The 20,957-nt window shown below is 35.8% G+C and overlaps 2 protein-coding genes across 3 annotated transcripts; one reads left to right on the top strand and one right to left on the bottom strand.

Moving 5' to 3' along the window:
- Window positions 1-3,962: 3,962 nt before the first annotated feature.
- RAB5A (RAB5A, member RAS oncogene family) lies at window positions 3,963-14,211 on the top strand. Of its 2 annotated transcripts, none has more exons than XM_010007530.1 (5): window positions 3,963-4,216; window positions 7,796-7,947; window positions 8,842-8,964; window positions 10,783-10,876; window positions 13,396-14,211. In XM_010007530.1, exons 1-5 carry the CDS (start codon window positions 4,054-4,056, stop codon window positions 13,509-13,511), a joined length of 648 nt encoding a protein of 215 aa, XP_010005832.1. In that variant the 5' UTR covers window positions 3,963-4,053; the 3' UTR covers window positions 13,512-14,211. The 2 variants fall into 2 exon arrangements, with proteins under 2 accessions (XP_010005832.1, XP_010005833.1); XM_010007531.1 differs by having other exon boundaries at window positions 4,054-4,216; window positions 7,838-7,947.
- Window positions 14,212-15,225: 1,014 nt separating this feature from the next.
- PP2D1 (protein phosphatase 2C-like domain containing 1) lies at window positions 15,226-20,695 on the bottom strand. The gene is made up of 2 exons (XM_010007529.1): window positions 19,681-20,695; window positions 15,226-16,397 (listed from the first exon to the last, which is right to left on the bottom strand). Exons 1-2 carry the CDS (start codon window positions 20,693-20,695, stop codon window positions 15,226-15,228), a joined length of 2,187 nt encoding a protein of 728 aa, XP_010005831.1.
- Between the last annotated feature and the right edge of the window lie 262 nt (window positions 20,696-20,957).

Here is a 20,957-nt window from a genome sequence, read left to right as displayed (position 1 = left end):
TCTTTAGTAGGCTGGCTTTTCTTACTAGTGTTATTATGATGCTTTTTTATTTTTTCTGGTTTAAAAGAGGGACTGATCTGAACGCTCACATGACTGAATTATGCTATTGTGAGTTTGTAGATATTGGCTAGGACTGTTTTTGTTTTGTACACAGACACATTAATGAAGATTATCTAGCAGCATATAGATTTCTCCTCTAAATCTATGAGAATACCCAGCATCTGATAAATTATTTGGGGGGGTTAACTGAAGTATTTTCTTAATAATATGCTCCAAACTTAGATGTTCTGGCCTTTCAGCATGGAGCTGCTGTCTTTCTGAGAGGGTGAAAATTCCTACTTACCAGAAGGACCTATGTATTTGTAGTGCCCAAGGCTGCTAAATGGGCCTTGCCTTTTCATATAGGATGAAGTTCTCACATTAAACTCCATAAAAGTAGGAAAATCTCACTCATTTCTATCCATATGAAGCCACCCATCTAAGAAACTTTCATAGTATTTTCCTCAGCAGATTTTTATGGAAGTAGTTCCGTTGTATAACTTCTATGCATACTAGTTTGAGCTTGATTCAGAAGTTCAAGTGAAGCAGTTGTGTTCTTACGTTTGTGAAGATGCATGAAAATGTCTTATCAAGGTTTTCTTTCTTCACACAAAAAATGGGGTGGGGCACATTAGTGGATCTTTTTTTATTCAGCACACAAATGTGAAAAGAACAGGCCAAAACCATTCTCTAATGTCTATTACAAACTGCAGTACTACTTCTCTTCAGATTAAGAAAATCTTTTCCTCATTTTTTCTATTTATATGCTGCCATGTTGTGAATTTACTGAACAGTTTAAATATCATCTAAAACTCTGAAAGATAATTTTCGTATACACTTGTAGAATGTGTTAGTGACTTGTTTACATCAGAGGAATTTGGATGTGCTCTATTAGGTTTTCAGTCTTGCTTTTTTTTTTTTTTTTTTTTTTTAATCCTGAGCTTCTAAAAAGTGGGTGGTATGACTGTTGAATGAATTATATTTACAGTAAGTTTCTGGGATCTGATGGCCTTACTCTCAGGTAGTGTGATCTTGATCTCTGCTTGACAGTGGGTTATTTTTGTACTTGGTATGTGAGTGTCTAGAATGATTTCTGGTGGGGGAGGGGTGTTACAAGGATATGAACTTGGAATTTCTCTGATAACTGCTGTGTCTGTAGCTTGGACATCTATAAAAATTGAATTAATTATTTTCTTGAGAACTTCAGCTTTGCGCCCTGAAGGAGTTTTGCAATGGGTAGTAATTACTGTTTTGTATGTATTATAAATCTGATTAAATTTCCACATAGAAGTGGCTGTTTTGGAAATAGCTGCCACAGAAATGCTTAGCTGAATTTTTTTAATTACTGCTGGAAAGTTTCATGTGGAAAGGACTGTCCTGATATCTCTGGGTGTTATGCCTGCATCTCTGAGTCAGATGTGTGCATAAGGACAGAGAGACACATGACACAGGCTCCGTATGACATTATTATATTCTCTGATAAATGTCAAATGTTTTTTTTTTTTTTTTTTTTTTTTAATCCTGAGCTTCTAAAAAGTGGGTGGTATGACTGTTGAATGAATTATATTTACAGTAAGTTTCTGGGATCTGATGGCCTTACTCTCAGGTAGTGTGATCTTGATCTCTGCTTGACAGTGGGTTATTTTTGTACTTGGTATGTGAGTGTCTAGAATGATTTCTGGTGGGGGAGGGGTGTTACAAGGATATGAACTTGGAATTTCTCTGATAACTGCTGTGTCTGTAGCTTGGACATCTATAAAAATTGAATTAATTATTTTCTTGAGAACTTCAGCTTTGCGCCCTGAAGGAGTTTTGCAATGGGTAGTAATTACTGTTTTGTATGTATTATAAATCTGATTAACTACAAGCTGTAAATGACTAGTTGAAACACTGTGAGTTAAATCAGTCTTGCCTGTTCTTCTATTTTGTCTCCTTTTGCTCTCAATATGAGAGGCAGCAAGCCAAAAAGCAGTCACAGAGAGTAACCAGTGTGGTGGGCTGATTTCCTCTCTCTGTGTCATCTAGAAATCACTTGCTTGAAAGAACACTAACTTGCATGGTAATTGGTTGTAGACCTTATGTCTTCATTACTGCTTCAGAGTCTAGAAAAACATTGGATGAAATAAGATTAATGGGTTTTAAATTATTTCATGGTTATCCAGACACACTAGATAGAATGCTACAGCAAATAGATGGTCTTTGTTTTAAAACAAAAGTGACTTCATTTTGTCATTATTTTTCCAAACCAAAAGATAAATAAATGGCTAACAGTATTCTGAGCTACTTGTATTTTGGCTATGCCTTGCTGCTTTCTCTGAGAGTATAATTAGGGAGAGATTAACTGTTGTCACTGATCTTTTTTTATCCAAAGTTGCTCCACAACTTCTGAGGTGTAGTCTCAGCAGCACATGCAGGAGGGAAAGAGTTTTTCCTGAGAACTGACAAACCAGCTGTGCGTGAATTGTTTTATGTTATAAGATGGAAGATCTGGTGTTTTAAAATAACTGGATCCATTCCTAGGTTGTAAAATACTCAACCAAAATTAATGAGTAATTTTAATATTTAATTATCATAGTAATTAATAATGGTTGTGGGATATGCAGGGGCTTTTTTGCTTCATCCATTCACTGTGGTACACTTTCACATGCTTCTAAGAACATAGTTCTAAAATTTTATATTTATTAGATCATGTTGTACAAATATCTCGCTTTAAGGCTATCATAATAGTCAAACAGGATAGAAAGTCAAAACAGATGGGATTGGAATATCCTACTTGGAATAAGCTAAATTACTTGGAGTGGTATGGGAAAAGGAGCAAATAGTCTTTCAGATATTGAAATTATTTTTTCTAAGACCTGTATCCAAGTTCTGTTTACAGTGAAAAATAAAATGCCAGCTTTTCAACTGTTACATTGTTGAAATAATAATGCTAAGATTTCTTTCTCTTTTATTGCATGAGTTTGTAAGGGAGGAAGGATAATAGAGAAAGTTATGCCAGTCTTTCATACAGCAATGCCTACTTGCAAAAGATGTGATCTCCATTGTTATGCATATAAAAGTATAAATCTTAAGTTCAGAAGTGGTACCAGCAGAGTCTAAAGGCTTCCCTGGTTTTATGAATAAATACTGTGATTTTTTTTAAAGAAGCTTGAAAGGTGAGAAAGCGGACTAAGGAATACAGGGTTCATACTTATTAACAAAGGTCTCTGTGGTGAAGACTTATCTGGTAGGATGTGTATTAATATTAGAAATACCAGTTTACCACAAGAAGATAGTTCTCTGGTGGCTTGCACAAATCTGGAATTCTTACTGTTCAAGACAATCCAGAATGCTTTGGATTTTTGCTTCTTAAGCACAGTTGTTAACTAGAGAAGCTATTAATGATTTGTGCATCACAGTCTTCTGTACATTTATCTAGGGAAATTGCATTTGGAATATGTGATAGAAGTGAATGATTAAGTATAATTGCAAAGAACTTGATGTGTTGATTGAGTTTTCCCAGTTCACTGATCTTTTTGGCATCCTTTAGTGGTGCTGACTTGAGAATATTGCTTAGTAATAGCAAAAATTACTGAAAAAAATTGTCATTTTCTTTTTTACCTGTAATGGAAAAGTCTGACTCTGTTGTGTTATATTTCATTTTTGGTGTGAAGTCTTGCAAGAAGAAACATAATTGGGTTTTAATGTCCTAATTTGAAGCTTTAATGGGAGGACTAGATATTGAAGAAGGTAACTGCTTCATTTATCATAGGGGTTTTTTTTTGTATAGTTGACATCTTAACAGTGGTAGTAGTTGTACTCTGGACTGTTTTTTGACTTTGGTAAATATTAGGACAAGTTATATGTAATCTATGTTGCATTAGTGAATTAGATTTTTCTTACTTGGTTCGTAAATCTAATGCCACCCACTGTCTTTTCCTAAACAGATTGTTACAGGCAGAAGTGCCGCTGACATCTGAATCCTGGAACTTGCTTTCAAGAGCTTGAAACAAAGGACTTCTTTCTAATTTGGGCATGGCCAATCGAGGAGCAACAAGACCCAATGGGCCAAATGCTGGAAGTAAAATTTGCCAGTTCAAACTAGTACTTTTAGGAGAGTCTGCAGTTGGCAAATCAAGTTTGGTGCTTCGCTTTGTAAAAGGACAGTTTCATGAGTTTCAAGAAAGTACGATCGGAGGTGAGAAAGTTATCCCAGTGATTTCTTTTACATTGAGTTTACATTATCCTTTCCCTTAGTAACCTTGAACGTAATGGCACATCTAGAATGGGTCAGTGACAGCAAGGTTCAAATCTGAGCCTTGTGTCTCTCATTGAGACCTGTAACTTTCTGAGCTAAAAGTTGTAGTTTGCACAAGGCTGTAGCAAACATCTCTGTCAAGTGGAGAAAGCAAATGTGACTTGAACTGGATTGTTTTGAAACGGAGCTTAATGTTACATTTTGTTTGTGGATGGATGTGTGGCTGTTTTAGTTGTGCTGTATGCTTAATGCATTAAATAACTGCTCAATGAGAATTAAGAATTGAGTTTCTCTGAAAACAAAGTGCTGTATCTTCCAGGAAGTTTTTGTTGTCATTAATGCATCCTGGTTTTGCTTTTGATTTGGCAGAACTTGCTACATTTCTGGATATAGAATTTAATGTGCTGGTTTCACATTTTGAGACTTCGGGCAGAATGGGTGCTAGCTACTAGAATTTAAAAAAAGTAATCTGTTTAACTGTGAACAGAGTTTTTCCCTCTCCAGTCAGTTTTATTCTGTTATATTGTTTTTCGAAGTTGTGTTTTGACCTGCGTTCCTCCTTGGATAAATTTGAACTTACCTGAAAACATACAGACTTAAGCAAATTATGCATTTTATGGATTGGTAAATATTCTCTAGTAGACCCTGTTGCTGCTTGCATGAATCAGTGTGTTTCATTGTTATGTTTGTGAAGCCCTTTCAGTGGTGTGTAGGTGTCTTTGCATATGAACACTTGTTGAAATGTAATAAATCTCCAAAGCTTGCAATAATAAGTACAAGCTGAATTTCATTGCATTGCTTTATTCCCCTATTTCTAGAAGTTAGGTGTATTTGTTTTGTGTATCTGTCAGCATAAATGGAGAGCTACTTTTTTTTCCTCCTTTAGGAGTCTTACTAATGCTCGCTTCTGGTTTTGTGCATTTTATAATGGCTTTAGAATAGATGTTAAGTGTGAAAGGTTTCTGTATTATCTCCTACAGCTGTATGGTAATATGGAGAGCATACTCAAAGATCTGTAGTGAATTACCTTCCCAATATCAACATGGTTTTTAATTAAGTGAAATTCGTTGTTCAGTTGCAATAGGAGATCAGCGTTCTCCAATTCATTTAACCATTTAACCCACTTTTTTGGTTTTTCTTTTTTTAGTGTCTGGGTAGAACAAGGGATAACAGAAACCCTGCTACACTGTCTAAGATTTATACAAGGTTAAACAACAGCTTAAGTTCAAGTTCATATATGTGGACTTTAGTGTAATCTCTATATTACCTTATGCCTGTTCCATATAAAATAGAAACAAGGAAATTCCATATAATACAGCAGAGAAATACTAAATGCAGCAATGTTGGGATTCAGAAAAAAATTTCTATAGAGAACACTGTCTAACACTAGCTTGTAGCTGCCTTAGGCATAATTTTTTTTTCTATACAGAAGGGCCTTTTAACAAAGAGAAGCTTATGTGCATCGTGGATCTGAATAAAAACATCTGAAAGAGAGCACAGTTAAAGGCAGGTGTGTTAGGTGGTGGTGGTATGGTTTTGCCACTTCAGACTAGTGTAGCAATGCCTGTTGGGTGCTTAAGACAAAAGTATGATTGTTAAGGATGATAAGCTTTTAGATAATTACCAAAGCTGATTAATTGTCAATTTATTATGGCCTTGCAAGATAGAAGAAAGTTACCTTGTTTGTAGAAATTAACTGACATTTTGTGGTGGTTGAAATGTTGCTTTCAACAAAAAGAGCATGTCATAGAATAAAACTCTTGTTTTAATTCTCTTTTGGGGTATGTTCCTTTGTTTATGGTGTGAAAGTACATTCTTCTGTTGAAGAGAATGTAAGAACTTCAAACTCCAGTTGTTTAAGGAAGCCCTTAGTCTGATGCACAATGTATGGTTTTTTCTCTTTATTTTGATTCTGGACTGCCTGGGGAGCTACCAAGAGGAGCCTGTTTTACTACTGATTGGATATTTAGCATTTAGAGAGATTTATGGTGATTTAACATTGGAAGATCAAAGTCTTTACCTTCTCGACTCTGCCTGCTCATCTGTGATGGATGTTAATACCCCTGAAGCAGGAGCACCTGACCACTTAACTAGTCAGCTTCTGTATATTAGTTACAGTGCCCTTTGTAAAGCAAGATTGACTTGCTTTTTCTTTACTGTAATTGAGTTGAAAGTTGCAGCAGTTTTGGAATTATTCATAGGCTATGATGTCTTAGAATATGTGGGACAGGGTAACATCCCAGGGGTGCAAAGGTTATGGGTCATTGTCTCTTGAGAGATTAGATTTAGATCAGCTACTATCTGTTGGTATGTTCAGTGATGGGAGTCCCCTCCCGTTCAGCCAAGTAGAGGGGTTTCTCAGTGTTTCTTCTAGCAGAAGGTCTTAACATTTTATTTTTTTTTGTTATCATTGATTGTGGAAGGAGCAAGGGCAAGCCAGTCTACAGTATTTCACTAAGCGTATGTTGTGTCTGGAAAAACTACTCCAAGCATTATGCTGGATTGCACAAACTTTCATCTGAATTGTTGGAGTTGTTTAATTTTCTGCAGTGTATTTGCTGTAACTGGGCAAACAACATGACTATAAAGCAGATGATCCAGACAGCTTGTCAGACCGCTATGATAATTGTGTGCTTTTTTTAAACTTCAAAAACTACAGTAGAACAGGTGGATGAGTTAAGACTTAAAGGGTTAAGAGAACCCAGTAGAAGGAAATCTTGCTTTTCAGTGTTGTTCCTCAAGAAATTCTTGAGATTCTAGCTTAGTTTTGTAATATGGGTTTCTATATTTTGTGGGTACTCACCTCTGTATTTCTAAAATGTACCTTAATCTGATTTGGAAATGTTTACAGGGAGTAACTGAAGACTTGAAATAAGTTACTTGAAATAAGATCATTGTTTATGATAATGCATTCAGCTCTAGTGGCAGTGATACAGGTTTCTCTGAAACTGCAGGCTGTCAAAATGATGCTGAAAATAATTTTTGAGATCACTTGCAAATTCAAAAAAAATGTCTGCTTTAAGAAAAAGAACTTCTGAGAAGTGGTTCTTTCTTTCATACCAATTAGCTGAGGTGACATTGTCAGGAGCTGAAAATCAAATCTTTAAGATATTATTTAAGTAATGTAAATGTGTAGAGCTGTAAATATCTGAACTAGTGGATTATAGCATGATGGGATATTGTTACTGGTATTCTGTGTAGTCTGTTGAAGAAGGGTGAAATGTATCTAGAAGAACTAAGAGAAGGCTTGTGCTTGTTCGAATTAACTATTACAAAAAAAAAAAAAAAGAAGTATTTCCAGTGGTTACTTTCTTAAGTCTTTAACTTGAAGAAGAGTGAGTGTTTAAGTAACTGTTCTGTTACGGTCTATAAGCTAATGCTTGCTTCAAACCTGCTATATTTTAATAATGGGTTTGAATTGTTTAAGGAAATTATATTTGCATCTCCGTAAAAATTATTTTAAAATAATATAGAGATATAAGCAGGCTTCTGGTTTCAGCACCTCTGTCTTTTTTGTAGCTGCTTTTCTAACCCAGACTGTATGTCTCGACGATACAACAGTAAAATTTGAAATTTGGGATACAGCTGGGCAAGAGCGGTACCACAGTTTAGCACCCATGTACTACAGAGGAGCACAAGCAGCTATAGTGGTATACGACATTACAAATGAGGTAAGCACTCTATTAGAGAGGCACAAGGGGGATTTGGAACTTACCAGTCTTACATTGATCTTTCTTTAATTTTTCTCATTGAGTTATGTGACTCAATACATCATTTCGTAGCGTCATAGAATGGTTTGAGTTGGAAGGGACCTTTAAAAGTAATCAAGTCCAACTCCCCCTGCCATAAACAGGGACATATTTCACTGTATCAGGTTGCTCATTTCATACTGGACTAGCTAAATTGTATTTTTTTTTAAGTGAAAGAAAATTATTTTCTCGAAGTGTTTCAAACCCACCTTTAAGTCTGTTAGCCAAACTTGAGCTGTTACTCTCACAACTTTGCTGGTGGCCATTTATTTCTGATAATGAAATACATTACTTTAATATGGTATTATTGCAAGTTAACGGTAAAGATTTGAAAAGTAGCACAAGCCATTGAAAGCCTGAGGTTGTTTGATTTCCTTTTTATTTGAACTTACATCAGGTAAGCTTCACTTGTTTTTGATAAAGTGAGACTTAAAACCCAAAACTCTCTGAAAACCCAGAAATCTTGTACTATAATGAACAGTGCTCCGTAATTAGAAAGTGTTTTGAGACCCTTTCAATACAGCTGTTCATAAACTTGATTCTTCTAGGGGAGAAATAAAAACTTATGTTCTCTCTTAACTACTTCTTTTTCCTTACTCTGTTTATGTAAAGATCTCCCTATCTTTACTTACCACATTATCCAACTAAGCAGATTTAAGATCTAAGGTAGGAATTTTTCATTTAGAAAGCTTAATTGGCAAGTCAGTGTGCCTTTGGACAAAGGTAGCAGCCCTATATAGGTAACAGAGATTGGGATAATAGGTGAGTACAAAAGGATGATAAAGCTCAGTTGCATCATGTTGCAATCATTAACAGGAGTCCTTTGCCAGAGCGAAAAATTGGGTCAAAGAACTTCAGCGACAAGCAAGTCCCAACATTGTAATAGCTTTAGCTGGAAACAAAGCGGATCTAGCTAACAAAAGAGCTGTGGATTTCCAGGTATGTAAATAACTTCTGTTTAGAGAATTTTGTTGGAATAGGAAGTAAATAAACCTAGGAAGAACGTATATGCATAGCATAGCTAATTCTTAGAGAGGTCATGCTGTTTAATATAAATATCAACTGAGATTATTTAAATTATACATGCTACTGAAAAATCTATTTCTGTAGAATTGTTATGTAGCAATAGACTTTTTTGAATAATGGTTAGACTTTGAGGAATAACTAATTTATTTGCATATCTTTAAGCCTAATTGAATTTCTGTTCTTTGAAGTGATGTCTTCCTGTCTTTTGCTTGAAATTACCAATAACAAGTTTCAGTGGATGAGATCGCAGTAGCTCTGAGTTCAAACCATTTTCTGACTTGTCAGCAGGAGAATTTTGATTATTGGATAATACAAACCTGATTGATGTGCTTAACTTGCTTAGACTATACTGTTAAAGCAGTGTTCAAGTTTTAATTGTGCTTTTCATGGCATTCTTTTTGGTTCAGTGGAGATACCTGTGCTTTCACTGCTGTATTTTATCTTCTAGAAAGTTTAACAAAGTAAACAGAAAATGGCTTCCAAAATCAATTACTCAAGTGGTTTTGGTCTATTCATGATTGATTTAATTTTTCTTAAAACTGTATCTATTAGTCATTAATTCTGTTATGGTTTTAGTCTGTATTTGGTGTTACGGTATAAGATACTGCTGTGTATAGTAACTATAGGTGTCAGACTGAAGTTTAGCGGTGATTTCAGTATTTTTCTGCCAGAATTCACCACCTTGGTTCTCTTAATTTTATGCATCCGTGTCAATTAAAACATAAATCTATATGGCAGAGGACCTTGGTGTTTTACAAAAAATAAGGTATTTAACAGAAATTTCATATATGTGTGCAGTTAAAAACCCCAATCACCGAAAATTCAATCACTGAAGTAGGGCTACCTTTACTATTTTTTGAACCATTACAATCTTAATATTTTTCAAATGTTGTTGGGGTTGGTTTTTTTTAGTGTGGATTTATGGGCTTCTGGCAGGTTTGACAATCCGTTCTCATTACAAAGCACACTTTAGATTTCTAGGTATTAGTGTGTTATTTCAGATGCAGCTACATAGATAATGAATATAGAATGCTATATGTAATTTTTTTCGTAGGTATTCGATAGTTTGCCTTTTTGCAGATTTCATATTGGCTGCAAAGGCACTTAATCATCTGAGAAGCTGGGGGTTCTCAGCTGAACTGGCTAACAGGAAGTGGCAAAAATAGGAAGCTTTTTATCAGCAGTGTATTTCAGATTGAATTTCAAACTGAAAAGAGAGATAATGTGGAAAGGTATTTAAAACCGGTTATTTGTTTTATAATTGTGAATTTCTGTTAGTATAATTAAACTGTTCTGATCCATCTGCCTCAATGATTGAAAGATTCAAGATAGTTCACCAACTACCGTCTTTTCAGTATAATAAACTTTCTGACATTTGATGACACTTCCTTATTTGTTCTTGCCATTACAGCTAGTGTTCTGGATCAGGTTTTTCTTTTTAGATAAATGTTTTTATTTATCATATAGTTTCACCTGAGATTTTTCTGTCTGGGTATTTTTGAAGTTGAGTATGGTTTTTAAGATTGCATTTCTAAAAGTTCAGCTGCTTAATGGAATCGTAACTTCTTCATAGCTGTTGAATAAAACATTGTCACATGAGTGTTTCAACAAGCATTCTCTCTTTGAAAATATGTCCCTTAGTAGCAATGAAAGTAGAATGTGCAATTATTGTGATTTTTAATTTTATATTTTTTTTTAAATTAAGTAATGCATTCTTACTGTAACTTTCAGGAAGCACAAGCTTATGCAGATGACAACAGCTTATTGTTCATGGAGACGTCTGCCAAAACATCTATGAATGTAAATGAAATATTCATGGCAATTGGTGAGTTTATTAACAAATTGTGAAAATGTAAGGGAATTGTTTTAATGAGATTCATACCATTATAATTTTCCAGACCCAAGATATTTGTTTTTCACCTCAATTATTTCTGGCACTAAAGTTTCTTTGGGCCCTTTCATAGCCTCTTTGATGTTCAGAAGTCAGATAAACTTACTTCACAGTTGCACAGGTCTGCTGTCAACACCAAGCCACTTAGAATTAACTTGGAATAGCTAAGCTTGGTTACTTTTGAACTCTGTCAGGAAGTTGCACGCGCCTGTTTTGATGAAAAATTGTACTGCTTCAGATTCAAGCAAAATTAAGCTTTAGTGGTTACATAAAAAACCCCCTCCTTTCCTGTGGTATAGGTAACTGTAGAAGGTGTTACACAGCTTTTCTTAGTTGTAAGATGTACTTGGCATTTGTTAATCAAATTAGCATAAGAATGTAAGTGAAAGCATATAACTTGCCTTTTGGTGGCAGGTTACTTGCAGCAGATTCCACACTGCCTTGGATAGGTGCAGAATCTGGAATAATGTACCTTTTATGAGACAGTGGTAATTGAAGTGGGAGAATGGTAATGGGCTTGCTTAAAAAAAGTCAAGTATTTGTTTTAGTCAAAACAAAATATTTGCTAAATACACTTCAGTGTAAAAAATTTTGTTTGAATTTCAAACTCGCTACCTCAAATCCAAAAAAATTGTGCCAAAGATGACAGTTTGTACCTATAGCCAAAGTCCAAGTATAAGTAAAGGACATTTGATGTGAAAAGTAAATTTACTAAAATATTTTTAGCCCTAGTATAACCTTAGGGATTTCTGTAAACATACTAACATAGAATAGTATGTATAAATTATTAAGAAATTTTGTTATTTCCATTAATAGGCACAAAATTGTATTTCATTGTTAATAACATTTTTAAAGTGGAGGAAAAATCCTGCATTTTTAGCTTGGTCACCAATCTATTTAGTAATAACCTTAAAGACAGTAGTGGCTCTGCTACTGGGCAATAGTAATGTATAGTGTCAAATAACCTTATTAATGCTGTTGAGTATTTTGCACTAAAATGACATCTCTGTCCCACCTCTTTTTGTGAAAAACAGCATGGCTATCAAAGTTGAATGTTTCTAAATAGCTCATATAGTCTGCTTTCTAAGTCAGTAAAGCAGAAGGTAATTTGTGGTGTGGTTCAAACTTCCAGCAGATGTAAATGAAATTATCACTATAGCAACCCTTTATAACGAGTACTTGCTTCATATTAAATAAAAATACTTGGGAGAGGAACACACAATTGTGAGTGGAGTATATCTTTTTCTCATAAAAACTTGAGGTAGGGCTGCATTTAATGATACAGAAATACTCAATTACGCTGTTCTGTTGAAAATTCAAAATTAATTTGTTTAAAGGTACAGTTTGCATCTTGTTAAAAAAATATAATTCCTAAAATTTTGTAATTTGGGCTGTAATTTATGTCAACCATAATTCAAAAGTGTTTGGAAGACATTTTTCTCTGGTGTGTTGTCCCTTTGTTGTCTCAGCAGCTTAGTACCATGTGAACACTTTGTTCTGTCATAGAATTGTAGAACAGTCCAGATTGGAAATGACCTCAAAAGATCATCTGGTCCAACCTTTTGTGGAAAAGAGAGCCTAGATGAGATGATCTGTCACCACAGCACATCTTGTTGTTGTGTACTCTGCTGGTTTTCTGGCTGCTATACTTGCATTTCATTCCTTTTTAGAAGAAGTTGTTCTTTAGAAAGCTCGCCAAATTAATTACTTGATAGTCAAAGCATGCAACCAAACTGTAGAACTGGGATGGTTCAGTCCTGGTAATATGGGCAAGAGAGCCCCACAGAAATCCTTTTGTGTAGAATTTAGCAATTTCCTGATGGAGAGAAAGCTATGAGGAGGTACTGCTCAGAAGGGTAACATTTGTCACCCTTATTTTTTTATGTCAGGACTGAGGAGGTACCTTGGAGTTAAAAGAATGACAAAGAAATTATCACAGTCAGTTAACTCCTAAAAGCTAGAGAGAAGAGACAGCTTAAAAAAAAAACACAACAGAAAAGAGACTTAATCTAGTGCTAAGGTCATTTTATATGTTGTATGCGAGTACTTGTTTGGGCTAGATAGCTTGGCAGAGGTTTGACCCATTTCTGCCTGTTATGTGCCTTTCCAGTCTTTCTGTATCTTTCAGCACTAATATCCTGATCTTAAAGCCTGTTTGTGTAGGTGGATTACCAGAAGAGCCATTATTTACTGGCATAGCATACCTGTGCAGATACATTTTACTGCTAGATTTACTAATGCATTTCACTCTTGAAAATCATAGATAAGATAGTCGAACATTAAGAAGTTAAGTGTCTTAACTTCTTTTATTACCAGTATACTAAATGAAATCAGATAATATAGTGATTATATCGATATGCTTATAGAATAATAAAGTGTTGACTGTGTGAATTCAGGTGATTTAATCCTAGTTCACTCTCAGTTTTAACTTTTATTTATTGTTGATTTTATAGCAAAAAAATTGCCCAAGAATGAACCACAGAATGCAGGAGCCAGCTCTGCCAGAGGAAGAGGAGTAGACCTTACTGAACCCACACAACCACCCAAGAGTCAATGTTGTAGTAACTAAAACATCAATTGCTTCAAACTGTTCTGAATATTCTTCTGCTTCCTAACTGTTAATAACCATGGAATTGGAGTGCTTAACCTGGCCCAGCACAGCTTCCAAACACCGGAGAGACTTATGATAATAGTCAAGTTCATGATACAGAGTTTACTTTTGACCTAAAATTTTAACATGCATGTATCCACCACTGGCTGTAATGTTTCAGCAATAGAGGAGAGATGGAAGCGGAATAAACTTCCTCCAGTTGAAAGGTTTTGAAAATCACTTTCCATTAGGGGTGTAGAAGAACTACTTTCTGTGGACCTAATTGGCCAGTTCCTGTAGCCTCAATACTGATTGCTCTTATAATAAATAGAATTGGGACTTTTTGTAATTCTCAGTTGTGCTTTAAAACCTTTTTAGAAACATGGTCTAAAAATTACTTAAACTTATTCACAGTATTGACGCAACCAATTGTTTCTGCAGGTATCCATTGTTTAGTTATACATTCCATAGTTTAATAATATAATTACAAATAATACTTGCATTAACAATTTTAAGAACCCTATGCTTGCAGGAAAGTGGAGTTTTAGTTGTTACACTGTGTATGTAAATTATATCAACCCAGTTACTTAGCTAAATGAATTAGTGATAAATCAAGTTTTAACTTAATTTCTGATCTGTCCAGAGGGTACAGACCAGTTAATTCAACTTCATAGAATCAGAATGGTTTGGGTTGGAAGGGACCTTAAAAACCATCTAGTTCCAACCCCCCTGCCATGAGCAGGGACACCTTCCACTAGACCAGGTTGCTCAAAGCTCCATCCAGCCTGACCTTGAACACTTCCAGGGAGGAGGCATCCACAGCTTCTCTGGGCAACTTTATGACTTAAATTTTCTTTTTTTTCTTCTACAAACTGTAAGAGCTCTTCAAGTAAAACCACAACAAACTTGGTGTCTGTGACTTATTTCTTGGTTTTGATCATTGCTGGCCATTACAGTTTCTTTCTTCCCTGAAGGAGAAAAAATAGTGCACTAACAATTATGTACATCCAATTTGATTTTAAATTTGGATATTAATGTACTGTAAATAGGTACTCTGCATTGTAGTCTACATTTGTTTAAAATTTTCTGTAATATTTAAGAGTTGCTTAAAGGTATACAGAATGTACAGTTACTTAAAGCTAACCTTTTTCCTCTCTAATCAAAGGGGGTTCTGAGTTCTTCCTTTATGGCTAGAACAGTAATAAATGATGCTCCTGTATCTGTAACGTAAGTACTGCTGTCTGTCAGTAATGAACTTTGCAACTTTGTTTTCCAAAGTACATTTGATTTTCATCTGTCCAGTATATTGCACTAATTATTTTAGTTATTTTCATTATATGAAATTACCAAGTGTGTCAGAAGAGATTCTATTTAAATGTTGAACTGATAGCAGAAACTTGTGCAGATTTTAAATTTGCAGTAATCTGGTTTAGCAAGGATAATGACAGTTCACCAGTGTTTAGTTTTATATTGAGGTGCTCAGGTTTGAATAAAGTGGTTTAAGAAGAAAAAAAAAAAGATTTTTGATTACTGTTTCTTATTGAGAGTTACAGGTTTTATTTCATTTGCACAGTTCCAGACAAGATGTCTGTTTTGCTATATGGGTCAGTGTTTAAAATTGAGTCATTTTGTGACACAGCTAAACATAAGCTTGTACTGTATTTGCTGTGGCACTCTATCTTATGATAATTTTTTAAATGTTGAGGTAATTGGGTATCTTATCACATCCATTCAGAAGTACAACCAAAACGGTAACGTTATCTGTTGAACCTGCAGCTAATGCAGTCTTTACGAGTTGTTCACTGATGTAGCTTGCTGCATTGTTGTGGACTGTCCCAGAAGTGGCACTGCCTCTTCCTGCAGTTTGTGAATCACAATTGGATGGGTGTATGTTTGTGTCCTCTTCAAACTGCGGTGATGCTTTAGAACCCACTGGTGATGCAGTCTCCAGCAGTTCTTGACCAGTGTGACCTGCAGGTTTGTCACAACATATGTTGGAGTCAGTTTTTTCTGCCGGTTGTAGACCAGAGTCAAAGTTAGATAAGCATGCATTTGTATCTTTTGGGGGCTGTTTCATGTCTTCAGACCCTACTGCCAGTACATTCTCTTGCTGCTGTTTTTGGGTGCAACTTGGATCTGTTATGCAGAAAGTGTCAGTGTCTGTTTCTTCCTGCTCTGCAGTCTGTGACTGTGGCTGAAAACTCTTAGATAGATACACTTCTCTGTCCTCAAACTGTTTCAGTTCTTCAGAGCCACCTTGTGTGCTAGAATCAGACTGATTAATCTCTCTGTTCTGTGAACTTACTTCATTGCTACTGAAAAGAGAGAGCTCTGGATCAGCTTCATTTTTGTGGTCATCAGTTTCCTTGGGAAAAATGTCTTTACTGGAATATAGTATCTCTGTTTCATCTTGCAGACCATTAATAGCCTTTGAGTCATTTAAGTTGTCATCAGTGAGGGGCATCAAATCCTGAGACTTACACAGCAAAGTTCTGTTTTGTTGAATACATTCATACATTCTTAAGTAACGAGTGAACGTTGTTAGTGTTAATGCAAGTACTTCATTGTAATCCAAAACCTCCCAAAGCCCATTAGAAGCTAAAATAAGAAACTGACAAGTATCATCAATAGGGACAGATACAGTATGAGGTACAGGTATAACAGATCTTTTCAGTACTGGATCTCCATGATGTCCAAGACCTCTCGTAGTTCTCAGGTACCCCTCTACTAATCCATCTGGTTCATTAGTGCTGATGATTCCACCATTCTGAAGTATGCGTCTTCTCTCGCTTACATTAGAAGTGCTGTGCTCTTTTGAGAGGCAGTGACTCTTTCCATTTCTACATAAGACTGCATGTGCATTACCTAAAATTGAAGTAAGATAATATTTTTAATTGTAGCATAATGTTTTTTAAGATACTGCTGTTACATCACCAGCCTGTTACTACAGTCTGGGAAAAAAGCTGAGGTCATAGTTCAGTTATCTACTGCCACAGGCAACAATGTGACCATCAGTGAATTTGGTTCTATATTACTGCAGAGTTTTCTGTGGGTTTGTTTGGGTTTTTTTCCCTCCCATTATTTGTAAGACTATTCCAGAACCACCTTCTTTTGACTGCAACTAAACTCTTCTGAGGAGTTAAGTGACATTTCAGCTTAAAGTAGATAAAGTGATGCACCTTGAGTTTATTTTAAAGCAAGAGTACATATTTTTCACAAATACTACCTTTTCCTAGGATAGTGTGTGCTTTCAAAATATTATGGCTGAATGAATTCATCACAAAGTTTCAGGTTCAGACTATTTTTAGCAGTATAAAATTTATAGTACCTGAAAACAATTTGGACGTTGTATATAAAATTTACAGTTTACTAACATGATGCCTTAAATCTCTTCCTCTTTTAAGGGGCCCAGGGGAGCAAGAGTTCTCTCAGTCATCATCAGAAGTTAAGGACTAATTTCCCTTAGTAGGAATAGATTCTTTCCCTCTATGCTTTTGAAATCTGCAGGGTAAGAATGAAAAGTGTTAAAAATTGCAACACTGCAGGTGACTACTCTTGTCAGACTCGAATACAGAGCATAAAGGAAAGCAGCTCTGATACAAAGTGATGTATTGTTTGAGATCCTCTGGCTACACAGGTGAAAGACCTTTTTTTGTGTTACTGGCCTGCTCCCATGTGTTGGCATAAGGGCAAAAGTGATGTCTTGCAGAAGGAACTCAAGTGGGATGGTAGGTTTCCAGATGCTAAGCTGGCCACAGTGTGTTCATTCATATTGTCTTTTTAATATCTGGCTAGACTAAGGCACAGATTTCTGGAAAGTGTGTATAAGTAGGCACTGCTTATAAAGTAGCTGTATTTCTTGGGAAGTATTGGCATTGTTTTATGTAGGAGACAGCCAGGAATAGTTTGTATGAAGGCAGATTTCTCTCGAAGGTGATTCAGAATATCAAACTGGAGGGCACACCTTTTTTATTGATTATAGAATGTAGATGCCTTAAGTTACGCTGTGTGAATGTTTCCTTGTGCTTGCTCTCTCCTTCTGATTTCCATGGAGAGCTAGAAGATTGTCTAAAATTTCCTTTGAACCCTTGGAGTAAGACCAGCAGCTGTAAGCCTAACAAAGGGCACATTTATATAACCCACATGGAACAATTTGACTGCAAGAAAGGAAAATCTAGTTGCTTTTGGATGCAAGTCTCTTCTTTGCAAACCAGGGACAAGGTAAAAGAATTGTCAAAAACTAGCTGACCTATCAATGTGGGACTAAATGAAGACAAAGCTGGCCGATGCCACCATCTCCTGCTCCTCATCTGAACATCCTCTTCAGTTGCTTACGTGGTGCTGAAGGAACATGTCTACTTCTGTAAGAACATATTACTGGGGGGAAAATGAAGCTCGATGTTGTGCAAATCTTTCTTTTGATGTGATACGTTTGGTGGAAAAATAAGTGTATTAGATTCAATAAATGTATATTTAGAAGTGGTTAAAAAATGTGGACTTCATGATTAAAAGGCTTAAAGTATCTCTGATCAAATTCAAGCCTTAACTACTTGGCAGAGCTTGAGTTAAAAGTATCTTCAGTTGCAACCAGTATAAAACATTGGGAGGGAAGAACGGGAAGCATGTAACTAGATCCATAAAACTTAGGTTGGATGAATTCTCTACCAAATTTTCTACCTTCATCCTACCTCATTGGAATAAAAATGGAGTTCTTCCCCAGTAAGGTGGAAAAAAAAAAAAAAAGGCATTAGTAAGCAAGAATATCTGAGCTAGTGCTAAACTAGCAGTTCTGGTACCGGTAACAGTAAAGTTCTAGTATCTGCAAAAATGCTTGTTGGATGTAGAGATAGTATGGCTTGTAGCAACAAAGTGTTAGGAGAATGGAGGAGAGCAAGGGGAGGGGATAGACCACAGTGACCTACTTCACTCTCAGTGCATGATCAAGTTGGTTTATAGCGCTCCTCAGACTGGCAGAGGATTGTACATGATTGTTAAACCAAAAAATTCCCTACTGATCTTTGACCCTCTTGATTAATTTCAGACAAATTTCACAATAAGAACTCTTAGCAGTTTTACGAATACACTTAACTGAGGAGGGAAGAGTACCCTGTTGATGGGAGGTTGCAGTGTGAATACCCTCCTTAGTAATGCTGGGGGGAGTGATAGAAAAGTGTTACGGTGCTGGGAATGTGCTTCAAGCAGAGGCTAGAGACACTGGAAAATACAATTGTAGGCACAAATAAATTTGAAACTTTTCACCCCATAGCTTTTTTTATATAATTCTGCTTCTGCACTCCTTTATGGGGAAGCAAGCATCTAGCTAGTAATCTTACAGCAGTCTTATGTACACAACATAACTGGTAAGAAAAATCACCAAATGGGGAGATGTAATGACTAGAATTGCGAAGAACTGCAAGAGCTGTTGCATGTCACAGGACTGGGTGGAGAAGCATTAGGACTATCAGTGTTTCTGGTTGTATTTAATAACTGGTTTTCTACACCATATAAAGACAAAGCAGGGTTCTCCTTCATAAGGAGACATGCCTGAATAGATCTTCCATAACAACAGTCAATAACAACAAAATCCTATTTCAGAAATTAATTCAGATTATCCCCACAGATCATGTTTTCAGTTTGCTGGTAGCAAAATGTGGTGGCACTTAGTGAAACAAATTAATAAAAGGCGTATATTAAATATGATATGTTGACAGAAGGGATTTATCAGATCTAAAGTAAAAACATTTAGGATTGCCTGCCCTGAAGTGATGACACCTTAAGCTTTGCTTGATTTAAAAAAAACCACCAAAAACCAACAACAAACAAACACCTAAAATTGTCCTTGCTGCTCTTACAGAAGTTAGTTGTGTATTATGGAACATTTAACTGTGTCTCTTGCATTAATAAATTTATTGGTTTAAGTCAAATATCACATTGAAGGTACTTATTAGATAAGCTTAATAATTACTGCCTGATCCCACTATCGGTTACAAGGAAATTATCATGTCTGCTTCAGATTTTCAAGTTAAAGCAATTGCAGCTTTTTATCTTTTAAGTGTCTACTGCTAACAAAACTCTAGATTGATTTATTTATTCTCTTTATATTGCACAGTGAAAAAAAAAAAAAAGGCCTGGAGTAGAATGTACCTACCTATATTAGCAATGTGCAGTAACCCTTTGGCTGTCCTGGCTATTGGACTCTGTGTGTTGTTCTCAGAATATTTTCTTTCCTCTTCCTCAGTGCCATCTGTCTCTTCACTGGGGATTCTTTCCACCAAACAGGTAACTGCTGAACAGCCACTCCAGCGAACTTTGGAAACCTCATTCCTTCCCAGACGTAGGAGTCTATCCATTCTCCAAAAGGACTTGGCATATGCTTTGTGAATCCATTCGTAAGTATTAGTCTTGTTGGTGTCATCATTGTCTGGTTTATCAGAGAAAATCTTCTCTTTCTCTCTGTAATCTGCATTGATTACTGTGGCAAAAGAATCTAGAATTTGCTGTTCATCCTTACTCTTTTTGTAGGAGAAATCTGTTTGAGCAAGCTGGTCAAGGAATAAAAGTGGAAGCTCTGCTGCAACTGTTTCTGCAGCTGTCGCACCATGAGAGCCATCAACTAACCCCAGAAAACATGTATCTGACCTATTTCCATAGTTGTCAAGCACAATAAATCTGTCTTCCATGTCTCTCTGCCATGTGGAATTTTTATCTTGGCAAATTGATAACGCTTTTATTAAAGAATTATTTACTTCCTTAGAAGTACTAGAATTGTTAACGTTAGCAAGATCACAGTATGATGTAGTAGTGTGATTATTCATAAGAAATTCAAATGAATAATCAATTTTCTGCCTATGTGTCTCAGAATATTTAGGAGTCTTGGTCAATTTTGAAATGAGCTTTTGTCTCTGAGCTAGAAGTGTTTTTTTGTCAGTCTTTCTTTGTAGGCTATCAAAGCCCAGCAAAGCTAGAGCTTTGTGGGATTTTTTGTGATAAAGAAGGTGGTATGGATATATTGGTTGTTGACACGCAGAGCAAAAAACTGAAATTAACTTGGAACCATCGTTTTCAAGTGCAATTGGGACCTTCTCCAGCTGATCCTCCTCATCTTCAGAATGTTCAAAATCAGATGGGTTTATTTTCTCTTGTGACTTTTCCTCCCATGTCATTCTATAAAGGAGTTGAGTATGTTAAGTTTTCACATTTTCATATTTCAATATTAAGTAACGCTACATTTACCTAAGTCTTGTTCCCAGTCTCTTAAAAGCATACATTGTCAAGAAACTGGGAAATTCATGTGAGTTTATGTAAAAATTGTAACTAGTAAGTATGGTAAGAATCCCTAATACCACAAATTCAGGAAGTGTAAGGTTTGGAAATACAGCGCTCATGACACAATTTACAATTCTTGTACCTAGTGAGATGTAGGCA

This window comes from Chaetura pelagica, unplaced genomic scaffold (assembly GCF_000747805.2).
Source record: "Chaetura pelagica isolate M959 unplaced genomic scaffold, ChaPel_1.0 scaffold10, whole genome shotgun sequence".
Classification (NCBI taxonomy): domain Eukaryota; kingdom Metazoa; phylum Chordata; class Aves; order Apodiformes; family Apodidae; genus Chaetura; species Chaetura pelagica.
This window is presented reverse-complemented; position numbering and strand designations above follow the sequence as displayed.

What these genes read in the sequence shown, in the direction of transcription:
- RAB5A (XM_010007530.1), top strand. Translation starts at nt 4,054, where the DNA reads ATGGCCAATCGAGGAGCAACAAGACCCAATGGGCCAAATGCTGGAAGT. An exon ending in TATACGACATTACAAATGAG is followed by an intron (nt 7,948 to 8,841) that starts GTAAGCACTCTA and finishes AATCATTAACAG; the next exon opens with GAGTCCTTTGCCAGAGCGAA. An exon ending in AAAGAGCTGTGGATTTCCAG is followed by an intron (nt 8,965 to 10,782) that starts GTATGTAAATAA and finishes TGTAACTTTCAG; the next exon opens with GAAGCACAAGCTTATGCAGA.
- PP2D1 (XM_010007529.1), bottom strand. Translation starts at nt 20,695, where the DNA reads ATGACATGGGAGGAAAAGTCACAAGAGAAAATAAACCCATCTGATTTT. An exon ending in ACTGCACATTGCTAATATAG is followed by an intron (nt 16,398 to 19,680) that starts GTAGGTACATTC and finishes CTTCAATTTTAG; the next exon opens with GTAATGCACATGCAGTCTTA.